The 16,475-nt window shown below is 37.5% G+C and overlaps 1 protein-coding gene across 3 annotated transcripts in view; it reads right to left on the bottom strand.

Annotated features, from left to right (window-relative positions):
* LOC109985509 (protein diaphanous homolog 3) overlaps positions 1 to 16,475 on the bottom strand; it is a 167,203-nt gene that overhangs the window by 123,474 nt on the left and 27,254 nt on the right. For all 3 annotated transcript variants that reach the window (XM_065952839.1, XM_065952841.1, XM_065952840.1), the window contains 6 exons: positions 7,911 to 7,985; positions 7,628 to 7,697; positions 4,193 to 4,329; positions 3,325 to 3,430; positions 723 to 833; positions 120 to 238 (listed from right to left, as the gene is read on the bottom strand). In XM_065952839.1, coding sequence (XP_065808911.1) covers positions 120 to 238; positions 723 to 833; positions 3,325 to 3,430; positions 4,193 to 4,329; positions 7,628 to 7,697; positions 7,911 to 7,985 — 618 coding nt within the window. The remainder of the gene's footprint in view (positions 1 to 119; positions 239 to 722; positions 834 to 3,324; positions 3,431 to 4,192; positions 4,330 to 7,627; positions 7,698 to 7,910; positions 7,986 to 16,475) is intronic.

The following is a 16,475-nucleotide window of genomic DNA, read 5'->3' as shown; positions in this document are numbered from 1 at the left end:
ACAATTTATCTTAGCTGGAGTCAACACATTTTGCCATAGTCATGTTTACAGATACAGACACTTAAAGTAGACCTTTGAGATGAGTAGCGTGCGTCTGTTTGTTATAATGTAAAGGATATTCCAACTCGCTTCTGATGTCTTCCAGCCTATGAGAGAACTCCATCATGTCCTCTTCTTTGTGTTCCTCAAATACCTTCAGCTGAATGTCAAGGGCCTCATTCCTGATGGTTGTCAGTTGCTAGAGATGGATTAGGGTAGAAAAGGGACAAAGAGGTAAAAATGCATTCATGGATGATAAATTAAACGTAATAAATCAGAGAGTCAAAACCATCTTTGACAGGCTCAGAATCAGGCTCAGAATCAGGCTCAAATTAAAATAGGGGGCATATTCTAAATGCTATTACTCAACATGATTAACAGGTGTGGAGACTGACTCTAAATGTGTTGTCTTGGCAGCCACAGCAACATTGTTTACAACAGATAAACATGTTAGGTGGAGGGTATAAAAGCCAGTAGGAAGATTATTAGCCTGGGCACTAGACATTTTATTGGTTTCTGGGAGCTGGCACAGACAGAGGACGTGCAAACTCTCCTCTGTGTTTCATGAATTTGCTGGAGCAAATCTACAATATTTCACTGAAGTGGGCAACTCATTTAAATATTAATACAAGGTGAGTGTGACTTTCCATTATGTGTCTATGTGTGTGTAACGTTGTGCTTACCGGCAATATCTCTTTCAGGCCACAGCGCATAAATTCATTTCTGATGTGCAGCCTGAAGTCCAACTCATCAGGAGACGTTACAAGTGCATTGATGAGCTGCATGCATGCCACCTGAAACATGAAGGGTTGACAGAACAAAGAAAGATGGAGAGAGAGAGAAAGAGAGCGAGAGAAAGAGAGAGAGGAAGAAAGGAGTGAGTGAGAAAACCAGGGAAAGGGACGATGGACTTCCTCTAGAAGTTGATGAAAAGCATGCCGGCATGCATTCTAAATGAGCTATGTCCCTCGGAAGCAGAGGACCATAACTAATGCATGTCTATTTTCTCCAGTCACCAACTAGGGGGGGCTGATTTTAATATTAATGCAACAACTGCAGACCCATACACACAAAACTAACTAACAGTCAATTTAAGGGCAAACTCGCTCTTTTGGAAGCTGTTTTTCACTCCCCTCTGAGTTTGGTTTACTGCTCGGGGACCGCTGCATTCTGTGACTTTTCAACTCGGCAGGCAAACACAGACAGAAAAATCTATTATTGATCAGTAAAGCAAACCACTCATGTGTGAAAAGAGGGTATGGCAATGCTAGAGTCCAGGAGGATATTCAGATGTTGCAGAGTCCATTGTCAATTTGAGAGCACCGTTTTTTTTTCTTGCCATGACACTCAAACTTTTAATTACTTTTCTTCAGATTACCATTTTGATCATTTCATACAGGTAGTTTGCATAGCAATGTAACACAAAAACTGTGTTTAAAAATGTTATTGGGATGTAATGGTTCTTTAGAAATCCTTACTAATATCCTAATAAAATTCTCTGATCATTTCTGTAATTGTTTCCTTCCTTCTCATACTCTTTGCTGGCAGTAAATAAAACTTTTATTTTAAATCAAATCAACGGCAAGCGGGATGAAACCTGTTGAAGATAAACAAGTCAAATGGTGGGATTACTGCAATGCTTTACATCATTTGAGGTTATTATAACATAACAAACAGATGATGTGTATTTCAAGTCTGTGATTAGATTGATGCTCATTCCAAAAGTGAATCATTCACTAAAAGATGATCCTCATTAGTCTCAGCCTTTTATTCAGTATAGTCTGTTGGCCTATCACAAAAACATAAAGACACACAGACTTCAAGAAAAGAATCTGGGCTGCTTTGATTTTGGTGGTCCCTCATGTGTCTATTTACACTTACAGAGTAAGTGCACACTTTCCTCAGCCAAAGGGTGCCAGGGGAGACCGAGTATAAATGTAGTCCAGTAGGACGGAGAGACTCTGGCTGCACACTGCCATGGTTAAGATAAGAGTTGCTCTCCTTTAATAATGCAGAGGTTTAAAAGGAAACTGTGTTGTGTATAAGGAACTGCGAAGCTGGAACAAAGCATCAATTAAACACAACTAAGGCCTGTAAGACTGTCCAGTTAGAACTTTGATGCCTGTATAGCCGCAGATGTTTTTTGTGCAACAAGAAAAAACGGTTGTCATTCATAATAAAAATAAAACTTTCTATGAGTGTCCCTACAGTTTTGCAACTGTCAAATGGCTAAAGCGAACTGAATGCAAATGCAACAGATAATACTTTAGGGTGGGGCAAAAAAGATTAGTTCTTTTAATTAAGTTAACCATTGGTCAATAGGAAAGTACGACAGGGGCAAATGATAATACACCTAGGATTTTTGTATTGTGTGTATGGTAGGTATTGGACGAATGAACACTCTCTTCACATCCCTCAGCTACATCATGAATTGTGTTCATTTAAACCGACTGATGTTGTCTCTGTTTAAAACAGTCCATATGCAATATCTCAAGTGTAGGTGTCAGCGGGAGATCACCATGCAGCTGAATGATTTTGTCCAAAGAGAGAGGTTTTATGGTAGTGGTGAGATGGTCGAGGTGCGTGGACAAGGAAATAGTTCTCAATCTATACAGTGGACTTTTGATTGTTTTTTTTGTTTTGTTTTTTTAATGCACTTTTAAAATAAGTCCTTCCTCTGGTGTACTTTCAATACAGCTTGTTTCCCAGCTTATTAATAGACATCCCTCTACCTAAAGTGCCAACAGTAACATTAGTCAAAGTTTCTATGCAATACAATCTTTGGAGGATAAACACTGAAATAGAGCTAATAATAATAACACCACCCAAAGATGCAAATGATAAATCCTGTTAACAAAGTTCTTGATAACTTGTAACTTAGCAATGTTTAGTTGAAAGACTAAAATGCATCTTAAGTAGAAACTTCACCAACATAACCTCATGGAACAATATTAGAATCAGTAAAATACCGGAATAAAACATTTAAAGAAAACAACACTTTAATAAATACAAGCAGTATGAAGGGGCTTCATGTTTTTGTGACTGCATCTTGGATTTACATCCCTCAACCAGTTAGGATTTAAATGAATCGTATAAGTAAAAAATACACTTAATTAGATCAAAGGAAAAAGTGAATAATGTGGAGATGATTAACAAACCCTGAGAACAGGTGGTTGGGAATTGGGATATGTCAAAATGGTCACCTTCCCAGAAGCATTTTTATATTTCATTTCAGAGAATTCTGAGGGAAATAACACAGCTGACACGGTGAGCGGCTGTACTTACCTGTAATTGAACCGAGCGAACTCGTAGTCCCTGCACAATGGGACTGAACCTCTCGATGGCTCGCCATTCCCCTGCTGTGGTGATGGCTTCAAGGACCTTTTCCAAACTAAATGAGAACATGAAATGCATGAGTGACAATTGGAGGAAAAAAATGAAGAAATACATTAATTTGAAGGGATTTTGAACATGAGCCCTCTCCCATTTTACTGTATCAGGGCTTCTTATTCTTGTCAATTTCACCAAAATGGAAGGGCTTTTCCTGGGGATTTCATCACCTTCACTACAAGAAATGACTTCATGATATCAATCCCATTTTTAAGACATTTTAAAAATGACTTTCATGCTCATAGCCTGTACTTGAAAAAGCAAAGGGATTGTGTTCCTCACATGTTCTCTCTCTTCTGTTATAAAATACCACTTGACACTCACTTGACATTCACTTGAAATCTCTGAACCTGTTTCCCTGCCAATACCTTTAGTAAAACAAGCCTAACATCTTATCTACTTAAATGCACGACTCCTGCAATACAGCCTCACTTCAACATACACTGGCACCAGTATTGTGTTTCTTTGAGAGTGAAAATGGCACTCATAATAGGCTAGATCCCATGACAGTTTTTCAGAGAAAATGTGACAGGCCGCCTTTTGCAAATTGATGTTTTATGCTTTAGGCTGACCATTTAAAGCCCTAAACTGCACCTGTGGTTTTCAATAATAAACAATAAGAAATAAATACAGTTATCAACTGGAGTAGAATTGAATTTACAGCTCAAGCTGAGTAAGACTCTAGATTGTGTTAACTTAACAATGGACATATGAGGAGCAGTAATGCAGAAATTTTGACAGAATGACTGCAGACAGAACGTACATGTTCTCTTCGCCCACAATGCAGATGGCTGAAAGCAGCTTTACCACGTCAGTCATCATGGCAGACTGGGTGGGATCAATGGCTCTTGCCAGTAAGGCAAGACTTTTCTCCTCCCCCAGGATTCGATCCAAGCCATACTGCAGGAAACACAAAGACAAAGCATGATTACCGAGATTCTCAGTAATTCTGCCCATTCAGAATAACAAGTAGACGATTTCATGTGAATCTGTAAAACAATGTCTTGTGAAGACAAAACTCCACAGATTAATTCAAAAGTGAGATCCAAAAGGGATTGAGCAGTATTTTCAATAATGCATCATACAATTGACGCTATATTGTCAAGCAAAGAGAAATCAGAAGGCAAGGCAAACTGATTTTAAATAACTGATTTGTAAGTTTTACTCTGTGTTGTCCACAAAAATAAATGCAAAAACACCATTGTTATATAAAACAATATTTTATGTGCCAATGTCATTGCAAACCTAGTGAGTACAATGAATAACTGAACTGAAAGAACTGCAATTATTCCTTAATAATACCAAGCCATTCAGGCACATCTATTGTTTGTGGCGTATTTGTAAAAAAGTCAATTCATCAATGTCGCATTGTTAGAAAATTACATTTTCATTTTAATTAAAACATTAAAATGAAGACATCCTTTGTGCACCAATGAAAGGGGCTCTAATTTTATCAAGGAAGGCATTTTTTTGTTTTCAATTTTCCTTGAGAGATTTTGAGAAACAATTTCAGGCAAGTTTTTGTCGACCTGGTACAAATACCAAACGTCACTAAGCACTTAAAGCTGTTTTTTTCTGTTCGCCTGATTCATGGTGGCTATATGTATTTGAAGAGGCAGACAGCTAACTACATTTTGTAATATCCAGATTCTATTCTCGTTTCTCAAAATATATATAGTTGCTTGCTAAATGCACGTTTACTTTGATTAAAGGTTTATATGTAAGGCCAAGCCATTGTTTCCTTTAACCATTTGCATGACAAACAAACTTCATGACAAGAACACGCTCAACAAGTACTTTTGTTGAGGTTGTATAGTCCAGAAAAAAATGAATGAGCTGTTTTTGTCCTCTGTGAATGCCCTGAAGAACGGCACATTTAAAGCAGGTGATGATACACACACTACATCACTATAACATATACATATACATAATTTTAACCAACGTATACACTAACCCTGAACATTTTTGATTATTTTTTAACCATTTTTGTCTTTACTTTGGAAACTAATAGCAAGCATCTCAATGCTCAATAACATGCTTACAGTTATGAACAGTAAATATAGATATAGTAAAGAGAAGAGTGAGTATAGAGTGTAAATACTGACCCAAAATTGGAATGTGTAGTGATTATAGAACTGAATCCATCAATCCTTAATAAAATGCCTTACTTTTTGTTATGTTATATTAGTAATGACAATTTATCAGAAGTAAAAGCTCATAGCTTGACACAATACTGTAGCTTCACTATCAGAAAGGCCCCATAAGTTTTCAGACACGCAAGTCAAAAAGCTTCAAAAGAACAAAACTGTATCAAGAAAAACTTTTACGTTTAAAGTTTCAGTGTGTGCTAAATTTTAGTATTACATTATCAAACATTGGTGAGAGACAATGGAACATTTGAAACTGTGTGACTTGATGCAAGAAGGCAGAAGAAAAAAAAAAAGCCTGCAATGACAGCTGGCAGAGAACACCTGTCTTCTTGGCATTGTGGGTACATCCCATCCCAAGATGCCTCTCTAGCCAGGGAAAGGTCTGGGCTGACAGAGAGGCCTACGGGTAAATGCTGGCGTCTGGCGCCTGTTGAGACGCAGGATTACATGAGACCTTACAGCACACTTTGTGCCAGAGTGGCTGTATATCTGTCTCCGCTGGGTTTTAGCTCCATGTGGCAAGATCCTTTTCTTTTCTCTGTCTCTACTGTAAGCTTACAGCACACAAGGAGGGAAAGCTGAGGTAGTGTGGAATAAAACAAATTCAATATAACATTTTTATAGTGCAAATTTTGAGGCCTTGGCCAATGGCCATAGTTCAATATTACTATTTACGGTACCTTAAGTAGAATCATTTCATCTGGTAATCATTGTGTTTATAGTTTTGTAATTGTTATACTTAACTTTGATAGATTGCAAACTGTGATGAATTAATCAAGTTTATGGAAGAACTGAACTTCCACACTGACTGACAGTGATTCATCATATAGTCAGCTGCAAGCTTTTCAGAGGGAAATCTATTTACCAAGACACATAATGACTGAAATGGGGTCAGTGAGGGATGCAGAAATTTTAGTTTCAGCATATATATATTTTTTTTCTTTATCATGTCCTACTTTTTATGTCCCTGAAAATACATCTGTTTCTCCCTAACACGTATCCTTGAGAACTAAATCTGAAACTTAACTAGTTCTTAGCACGTATATTGCTTAATATCTGAAGAGCCACAAAGATAAAACCATTTTAAAAGGCAGGAAATTTAAAAATTGCCCCTTTGTTTAAGCCACAATATCAATTCAAAATGATACTTAAAAGCTGAGACAAAGACAGTTCTGTAATTTGGACTGAAATACGTTGTCACATGAAAACAAAAAGCAATTTTGGAGTTGTTTCTCTGTCCAATTCTTTATGTCCTTTCTTTCACACTTTCATTGTCTTCCAGTTCCTGTACCGTCAAAAAACTCTAGACGGCAGAATTTTAGTCCCTATATCTGGGAAAATGTTTCTAACAGAGTCATTCAAATTGCATCAGGAGATGAGTATAACTCCACTCAATTTGCTCCATATTGTTGTGTTGTTGCTATTCTCCTTCACTGATGATAAGCCCCTTCTAATTGAAACCCCAAATGTCTAATTTGGTAATTGAATGAAAACACCAGATGTCGATGTGGATGAGATTACAATTAACCTTGGAGATCAGAAACAACACCAAATACAGGACATCGTTTCATATACTTTTTTCCCTCGTGTTAAAAAGGACAACTGGCGTATGAATTTTTGGATGTATTTTCTAAAGCTATTAGCATGGGATTAGTTCAAAACTGACTTTGAGGCCTCAGTGGGGCTGTTCACTCGCCAACATAGCTGTCCCTTTAATGCATTGAAAGTTTGTGACAGCCAGGACATGAAATCTCAAACACTCCAAAAGAAAGATCAAAATGGCAACCACGCCAAGAGACACAATGTACTCTGAGGATTGTGAATGATTCATTAATAACATTGTTTTTTTTAAATTGACTGATTGATTTAATGAGTGACTGATATTCATATCGCCTTGTAATGTTTTTGTTTCAACCAAACTTGTAAAGAATGACACCTTTTTGAGGTGGAATAAAATTATAGAAATAAGATTAAATAAATACATATGTCAATGAGTAATCACGGGAACACAAACAAACTAAACTAAAAAAATCCTCAGGTCTCATTACCTTATTGTTCATGAAGGCTTTGAGACACTGGACGACTTTATGTTGGTTCTTTTTGTCAATCTTCTCTTGCCTGGGGAGACAAGAAAGTGATGACAAGCAGTTTATCTGGAATGTATAACATTAAAACTACAACTGGTTAACACAGAGTATGAAAATTTGTTTACATTTCCAAATACAAAGAGTCAAACTTTTTCTGTTTGCTAGTCTTGATTGTATGAATGCATAAATATTTCATTGAATTAGACAAGTATTTGAAAATGAATAAATAAATGCATGTTCTTACTGTTTCTTGAACAGCAACCTTTCCAGAATGTCCAGCAGCAATCCAAGACCTTCATGCCCGAAGTTCTGTACCCAACTGAAACAACACACAATAAATTAATATCCCAACAGTGGAAGATTGACAACTGACAGCACTTACATACTCATCGACCATTGTGTACGGACAGGAAAACACATGTAGAATTCAGTACTGTACAACAGGAGACAGGCTGCAGTAGAACACATTGGAGACCGACGAATACATGCCTGATAAGAAAAACTGCTCAGGAATAATTTTTTGACTGCTCATTTAAATGATATCCAAATAGTTTTGAAATATATTATGAGTCCTACTGTACTGATTTACACTTTGAACTGTCGTATAGTAAAAGGAGCTAGGCCCACATCCAATAATCGTAAATTATCTACATTAATTTTTTAATTCATTTTTCACATGGACGTTAATTTGAAAATGATCACTGAAACCTTTAACGTCTGTTGAATCTGGGTTTTTGTTATCGTTCATTTTTATTTTTTTTGACATCTCCTGTAATTCAAAGAGCTTATTGAATAACGAGCCAAAATGCTCTTCTCTGTCCAGGACACTTTAATTAAAAAATTCAGCTTTGGCTAGTGGTGGTGGTGGTGGTGGGGGGGGGGGGGTCGTGCCTTGCTCAAGGGCACCTCGGCAGTGATCAGGAAGTGAACTGGCACCTCTCCAGCTATAAGACCAATTTCCAGAGATGGTACGCAATGGGACTTGAACCTGCCCCTCAAACTTAGCTACTGCCGCCCCATTAGCGATTAACATTAATCTGCACTTAAAGGGATACTTCACCTATTTGCATTAAGCTTTGTATCATTACAAACCTGGTAGTATTTTTGAATGGTCGTGCATCCCGCCCTCATTTTCCCCTGAGATGGGAAATCTTTGTATTTCTAAGTCTGAAAAGGAGCTTCCAGTGACGCAAAATGACGATTTTTGGCCGCCATGAGCTGGTCGCGACACAAGACCGGCCTGTCGGCATCAACCGTCTCGCCACTATATTGCCGCCGCCGGCCGCTGCCAACTCAGCTGTTGGCAGCCTGTCGGCGGCGGTGAGGACGAGGAGCTGGAGCCGGTGGTGCTCTTACTGTTTTCCTATGGAAACAGACATAGAGTCTGTTTTCTGCCAGTAATTTCCAAGATCAATTCTGGAAGAAATCTCGGAATCAGTTGAGGAAATGGTCTTATGTGTTGAAGTAAATATTTCTGTAAATGTTTTTATTACTATATTTCTACTGCTATATTGTATCTTTTGGAGAAACTGTAACAATCGAATTTCCCTCTGGGATTAATAAAGTATTTCTGATTCTGAACTAGAAGACCTTAGTGGGAGTGGCCTGCGGTGCTGTGCATTCTGGGATTTGGTGTCTTTCATCAACATGAGCCAAAACGACACTTTCTGCCTTTTCACGGCCAAGAAGGCACCAACTTCAACATGTATTTCACATTTCTACTACATATATGATCCAATGTCAATACAGATTCATGTTTCAACAGGTGAAGTATCCCTTTAATTAATGGATTGAACTAATTAACCGTTACTGAAGATAACTTCTTAACAGAATCACAATTAACAATGTTACATATTTGATAAACTGTGATCCGCTTTGATAAGAAGTATCAAGACATGTGAAATAAGCTTCTATGGATCGACAATTAGGCATTCTCTATGTTTTTATTAAAGTTGTAACATTCTACAATGCAAGATAATTATCGTCATTTCTGATGGAAAGTTATAACTCATATAGTAATATGCTCACAAAAAATGTCTCTGTTTGTCGTTTCAGTCAACAAAGTACTTCTGAACCAAGCAATGACGTTTGGACAAGCAATTAGTCATTCTTTATACAATCCTTGTAGGTTTCTCCATTTCCTCTGTTGTCCCATTATGTGTGTACAAGGCATACACTTCACAACACAGTCATTTAAATGTAAATTAAAACTTCTGTTATCAAACTTGTCTCTGAAAATGACTGGACAGAAAGACCACATAGGTATTCTGAGGTCTGAGGCATTTCAATCAATCTTTAAAGACTATAAGTTTCAGTTTGAAAACATCAAAGGGCTCCGTAGATATAATTTGGTATGTATACAGTTAACTCAGTGAAAATAATGCAGAAAAGCTCAAATGAATAAAAAACTTAAAGGTCTTGAGACACTGGCATTGATCTTCTGAGAGAACAAACAAACAAAAGAAAAAAAAAAGCAATCACAATGCAGAAGGAGGAGCTTGGGGGCAGGGGACAGAATTTGATTTTTATTGAAGTTATATTTTTATGAAGCAATTGACATTTTTCAGCAAAGGAGGAGGTGAAGCAAGTTCACATGACTCCCGCAAATACGTTACAGAAGGATCGAAATGTTCCTGCTGCTCTTTATTTGAAAGCTGATTTGAGACTAACTTTAAAGAAAAGGGGTTTTGATGGATAACTTGGAGTTCTGTGAAGCTCTTGGGACAAGCCGTTACCGGTATATAGATTTATGTTCCATTATTAGGGCACAATTCTGTTATTAAAGTGAAAAAAAGCCCCAAAAAAAGTTATTCCTACTCTGAATTTCAGGATTGAAATCTCAAATAACAGGGCACTGGAAGCCTATAGTGATTAGTCCCTACAACCCATGTATGGAGGCTTTAGTCCTCTAAGCGAGCGGCCCAGGTTCAAATCCAACCTGTGGCTCATTCCTTGCATGTCATTTCCCACTCTCTCTCTCGCTCCCTGAGTTCTAACTCTGTCTATTCACTGTCTATTCTCTAAATAAAGGCATAAAGATCCCCAAAATATACCTTTTAAAATAAATAAAATCTCATATAAACACAAAAGCAAATGTTTTGCTGGAGATGCAGAAATGTAAAAATAATGATTCCACAATAGTGTAGAGGTGATGTTCAAGCTGTTACAGCAACTGGTAATTTCTCTTTAATGAATACTAGGCTCTCTATAAATCAAAGACTTACCATAAGAAAAGGGGGGGAAATGTGTATACAGCTTTTCTTTAACAGGCAGAATTATAATAAGAAATAATAATAAGGCTTTTACTTATTTAAGGAGATTTTTAGTTGATAAGCAGATGTGAATAAATATAGCATGAGCTTCAAGCTCTAGGGATTCATATTTTGTGAGACCTTTTCAAACAATGAAGAAATAGAATATTTATTTATGAAAAGACTTTCTTTTTGTTTCCACTACCCGATAACAATCATTGTTAACCCTGTATTTAAATCAGCTGAAGGAACAAGGCTGTGTGTGTAATAGTGGTGTACAGCATTACAGAAGCAATGTGCTATAAAGAACAGAGGCTCCTGTGATCTGATCAAAACAGTCTGACAATCAAGATGAAAACAGTGTTACTTTTCCTTGTTACTGACAAACCCTATACTTCAGATCCAAGGTTTTCACCCACGAGTGACGGTAGGGAACAAGACAAAGAGCAGCAACGCCTTGAAAAGAACAGAGAAGTTCTTCTATGAGTTTAGGCAAAAGCCTTTAGGTAACAGAGAAAAAGACAGCAAGAGTGAAATGTGAGAAACCGTATTTTCCTTCCTGATTGAAACTGAAAAATTCTCTCTGAACATTAGCATTCAGTGTTTGTACAGTTCTAATCAACAAACTGCATGCCTCTCAGCATCAACTCCACACAAATTCTCAAGGTGACAACATGAAATGGGATGCTGTTATCTGAATTTAATTTCTCGAATAGGTAGGGGAGATGACGTGAGCCTGTGAACTCATTTATCTCTTGCCATAGTTTTATTTTCTGGAAAAGAAAAGAAAAGAGTGAAATGCTTTGAATTTTCGAGGGGGGGGGACACACCTATAACAGACAGTAGATATTTAATTTATTTTTTGTTTTTGAACTTACAAACACACTTGCCAACCTTTTGATTGCAGCAAGATGACGAGTGTTTTCCAATCAAACCAAATAGTTGCTCTTGTCATTATTTCGGTGTATTAGATTTGGGTATACGGACTCAATATATGAGTGAGGGTAGCTTTTTAAAAAAAAAAAGGTATGACAGCAACTTTGAATGTGCACGGCATACATTTGGAGAGAAGGTTGCTTAATTTTATTGAAAATCCACCAAAGGACCACTGCAGCAACCTGACTGCCACTGAGACAGTGCTTAAGCTTCAGTCAGCTAACTTAGCAGGTAAACGTTGGTGCTTTACAATGCCTTCAATTTCAGTTTGCTGAATTTACTCCTTCTTTGTTTAGAAGTCTAGATTACCTTTTATGCATACATCTTATACAAACAAGCTCATACTTAAACTTAGACATTTGGGTTTTGGTTTCTAAACTGTACCATGTGAGTTATAGGACTATGCAAGTCATTTAGGGGGAACATCCCTTTTTTATGAATACCAATTTTTAAAATTGATTAAAAAACCTTACATAATCTATGCTCTGTAATGTACCATGTCAAAATAGCAAGTAACATGTATGCATTGGCTGCAATGTTAACAAGCATTCATTTTCCAACTTGCCCTGACTTACGATGGTGATTTGAGCACATGCAATAAAAGTGAATTTAAATCAGAAGGGCTTTCATTCTATAGTAGTTCTATGAAAACCATATTAGAAACGGTGTCCTATTTAAAAAAAGGAGGACAAAAAGGTAAAGAAAGAACATAGGCTTCTGTTCTGTGTCATCAAAGTGTACGACTACAGTATGTGTGTGTGTGTGGGTCAAAAAAAAAGAGGGAGGATGTAAAAAACTGCATTGCTACACTGATGAAGACGGGGAATGAATGAGGCTCTCATCAGAAAATCAGTTTAGACTACACTTTTCACTGGGCCATGGTTCAGGCCCTCCAGGTTACAGAGCAGGCAAGCCAGGGGTCTTGACATGAGCTTCATTGAAATGCATAGCTCAGAGAAAAGTGCATGCTAGTTTCTCGCCATCAGACAAAGCACAGAGCAAAAATGAAAGAAAGCATCGCTTGATCTATAGCAGGAATTATTGCACAAGAAGCCAACAGGCCTGCACTGTCAGTCAGGGTCTGCTGCAACAAATTTGATAGACATGTGCTATGAAACACGAGGGAGAAGTGGAAGCGGATAGTGGTGACATATGTCAGCTTTGAAATGCCTCTAATACAGGACAGGGCAAATGCAGACATCTCAGAGACCAGAAAGAGACAATCTAATGGCTTTCCATAACAGCTCGAGCAAAGTCTCATCTTCAGAGCAAGAACAATCAGGCTGAGGCAAGAATGTATCGAAGGGGTGTGTCTTAGTGTCATAGTTGAAGGTCAGGGAGTGCAGGAGAAGGCAGAAAAGAAGGAAGGACACAGTTATTGATCTCGTCTGCTGTTTTATCTCACAATTTAGCCTTCCGTATTTTTAAGTGTGTGTGTGTGTGTGTGTGTGTGTGTGTGGGGGGGGACTTTTTGTGCCTTTAATTCAGAGATAGGACAGTGGATAGAGTGAGAAATCAGGGAGAGAGAGTGGGGAATGACATGCGGGAAAGGGGACACAGGCTGGATTCAAACCTGGGCTGCCCGCTTGAAAGACTATAGCATCCATATATGAGGCATGCGCACTAACCACTGCCCCACCAGCGCCCCAATTAAGTCTGTTTTTAAAATGAGTGTGGCTGATCAATAGCGGTCAAATCCTTAACATGCCAGCCAACTTCAAAATTTCCAGTGGAGGCACCCACAGCGTTGGGGCATATGTCCTTTAATAAATGCCCTGTCAGCTAACTTTTATGAATACAAAGTGTATTTTATTTCAATGGGATCTGAGGTGAAATTCATATCGTGACCTGTTTTTCTTATTCTTTTCCCCCTTCACGTAGTTTGTATTTGACATGTTATCTGTCTGGCCTCTAAAGTAATTAGTATTTTAAATTCTGTTTGCTAATCTAGCATGCTCTGGCAGCCCTTGGGTTTCATTAGTTCCTAACATCTGGCACCCCTCCCACTTCCCAAATGAGAAACTTCAATCACTCTCTCTGCCTGCATGTCCTCTGCATTAGCAGCAGTTGTTTTGTAAAAATCATTTGAAAACATTTTCCACAGCTTTATGGTAAATGGTAGATAAACTTCTTCTTTATGGTTCTTTTCTAGTCTACTGCACACTCAAAAGGCTTTACAAAGAGTGTCAAACCTCATTGATTTACACAACAACGTACAAAAAGTGATGACAAAGGCTCATCACGTTCTGATACTTGTTACAATTCCCACGCTAACACAGAAGGCACAATAAAAAATATGGGGTTCAGTTTCCAGACCAAGGACTGTGGGAGTCAAGGATCAAAGCACCTCTCTTTAAATAGAGGACAACCAGCTCTGCCTTCTGAACCAAGGTCAACCTTTATAATAGGACAAAGTCTTAATTTGTATTTAAATAAGAACACAAGTTGTTTAATGAAACCAAACATATTGAGCCAGTCTAGAGTCCCTTCATACACTGCCAAAAAAATATGAAAATACTCTGTAATTTAAAAGTCTCTCAAAAAATACGATACTATACCGTAATATACTATATTATATATAAATATATATATATATTATAATATACTATAGTTTATCTCTGATACTGTTACTATGCAATATACAGTTATTTATTTTCTCGACATGACCAGATACATACTGTCATCAAGAACAGAAATTGGACTGAAGGCTATCATTTCAGAATGACACCAAGAACCACGCTGAGAGAGATAGCATTAAAGAAATACGGAAAACAAATTCATCATCCCAATCCCTGGGAAACAAAAACAGTCATAAATCAAAGAGAAAAATGAGGCTCCTTATCTGGCTAACTTCACAGCTAAGGTAGCTTGACTTCTAACGGCGTCTCAGGAGAGTGCCTCCAAGGTTTCCAGGCAGTGCAGCACACCGCTGCACCCCACTAAGGCGGATACAGACCAGAAATAAATTAACTTCACAACGTTGTCCCGAGCATCGCAAGTTAACTGACTATACTGTAAGAGGGTTCTCCAGGGACAGAGGAAAGGAGACTGAAGTTACAGAAATGTGGGACATCTGAAATAATAGACATGGTCTTTTTATTCAGTTGGGATTAAATGCCATCACTGTAACAGACTGCTATTAACAACAACAGTGTTTGTGAAAAAGCAACAGTTTTTAAACTATATCTCAAATTGAAGGTTTAAAAACCTGCAGGAAAATTGATACTATTTGTGTTTATATGCAGATTTGAGTTTGAAAACGGTGTAAAACAGTGCACAACACTTCTTTTGTGTTATGACAGGATGGGCAATGAACACATCTGCCATAATAATCTAAATTATAATATGGAAAAAATTAATTAATTTAATTAAAATTATTAAATTAACTAAAAATGCTTCTCAAACACCAACACAATAGTTGAACTCCATCGAATAAGACCAGAGCTGCGATTAAAAAACAATCAATACCTACAATAACATTCAAATGTATAGATTAAATGTTTTTTTTAATACCACACTGAACCTTGTAATACAATACCGTGAACACATTTTCTGTGGGACTTAAAATAATAATGTTGAAATATTTCCCCCTATCTACCTGCAACTCAAACCCACTGTAAATTACAACCTCAATAATATACTTACTGCTAAAAGAACCCCTCTGTGACAGTGTCAATCAAAATGTGTTATATTTGTTAAAATTTATGCTTCGGATGTTGCATTTGATGTATTACATTTTACACATTCTTCATTTCCTAATCAAGTGGCCACTTGGTGTATGAGAAGAGATAAGGTATTTTTGTGTGTATTTTGTACAGTAAAACACACCATCAGTACTATCACTTAAAGGCATTGTGTATCTTAGTGTGCAATACTTGGGTAACTGGTTTTCGAGAGCCAGGGAAGCATCCACGGTTTATAAAATGTGCTTTTCAAAAAATAAGAGGGATGCTAAACTTCAAAGCTAAACAGAAAAACAATAAATCTGCAGTCTCAAACCCGAGGGTCAGTTTTAATATAATATCAAAAAACAATTTCCACTCGTTTGTCAGATCCATTTATCAAATTCTTTAACAAGATTACTTCCTGTAGCCTTGCTGGTCCTGTGGGCAAGAACTGTGGCCTGTCTACTCAGAAGGAGAGAGAGAGAGAGAGAGAGAGAGAGAGAGAGAGAGAGAGAGAGAGAGAGAAAGAATAGCTGAGCTAAGTAGTGCATACAGGGGTCAGAGGCAAGTCAGAGGGTGAAACTATGGAGCTTCAGGAAGTAGAAAATTACTTTTAAGTCTGTCTGCATTGCCAGAAGAAACCTGATGAGGGAGCATATAATCCTATCAGCCTATACCCGCAGAATAAAAAAACACCTGAAATTGAATGGAGGCTTAGAATCAGAGACATTTTGGTCGGAGCCAAGAAAGTGAAGGTGATCCGCATCTAAAAACAGTGTCAGAGAAAGTACTGCTACTGCTAAATCAATCAAAAAACTCATGGTTGTAATGGTGTTACAAGATGATATGATGTGACATGCTGCTCAACCACAGATTCTAAACTAGAAATGTAAATGGTCAAGCCAAACCATTTGTTTCATCATACACGAGCCCTGACTTTCAGTCTCATAATGAGGA

The sequence above is a fragment of the Labrus bergylta genome, chromosome 3 (assembly GCF_963930695.1).
Source record: "Labrus bergylta chromosome 3, fLabBer1.1, whole genome shotgun sequence".
Lineage (NCBI taxonomy): Eukaryota > Metazoa > Chordata > Actinopteri > Labriformes > Labridae > Labrus > Labrus bergylta.
Note: the sequence above shows the minus strand (reverse complement) of the source record. Positions and strands in the feature narration are given on the sequence as shown.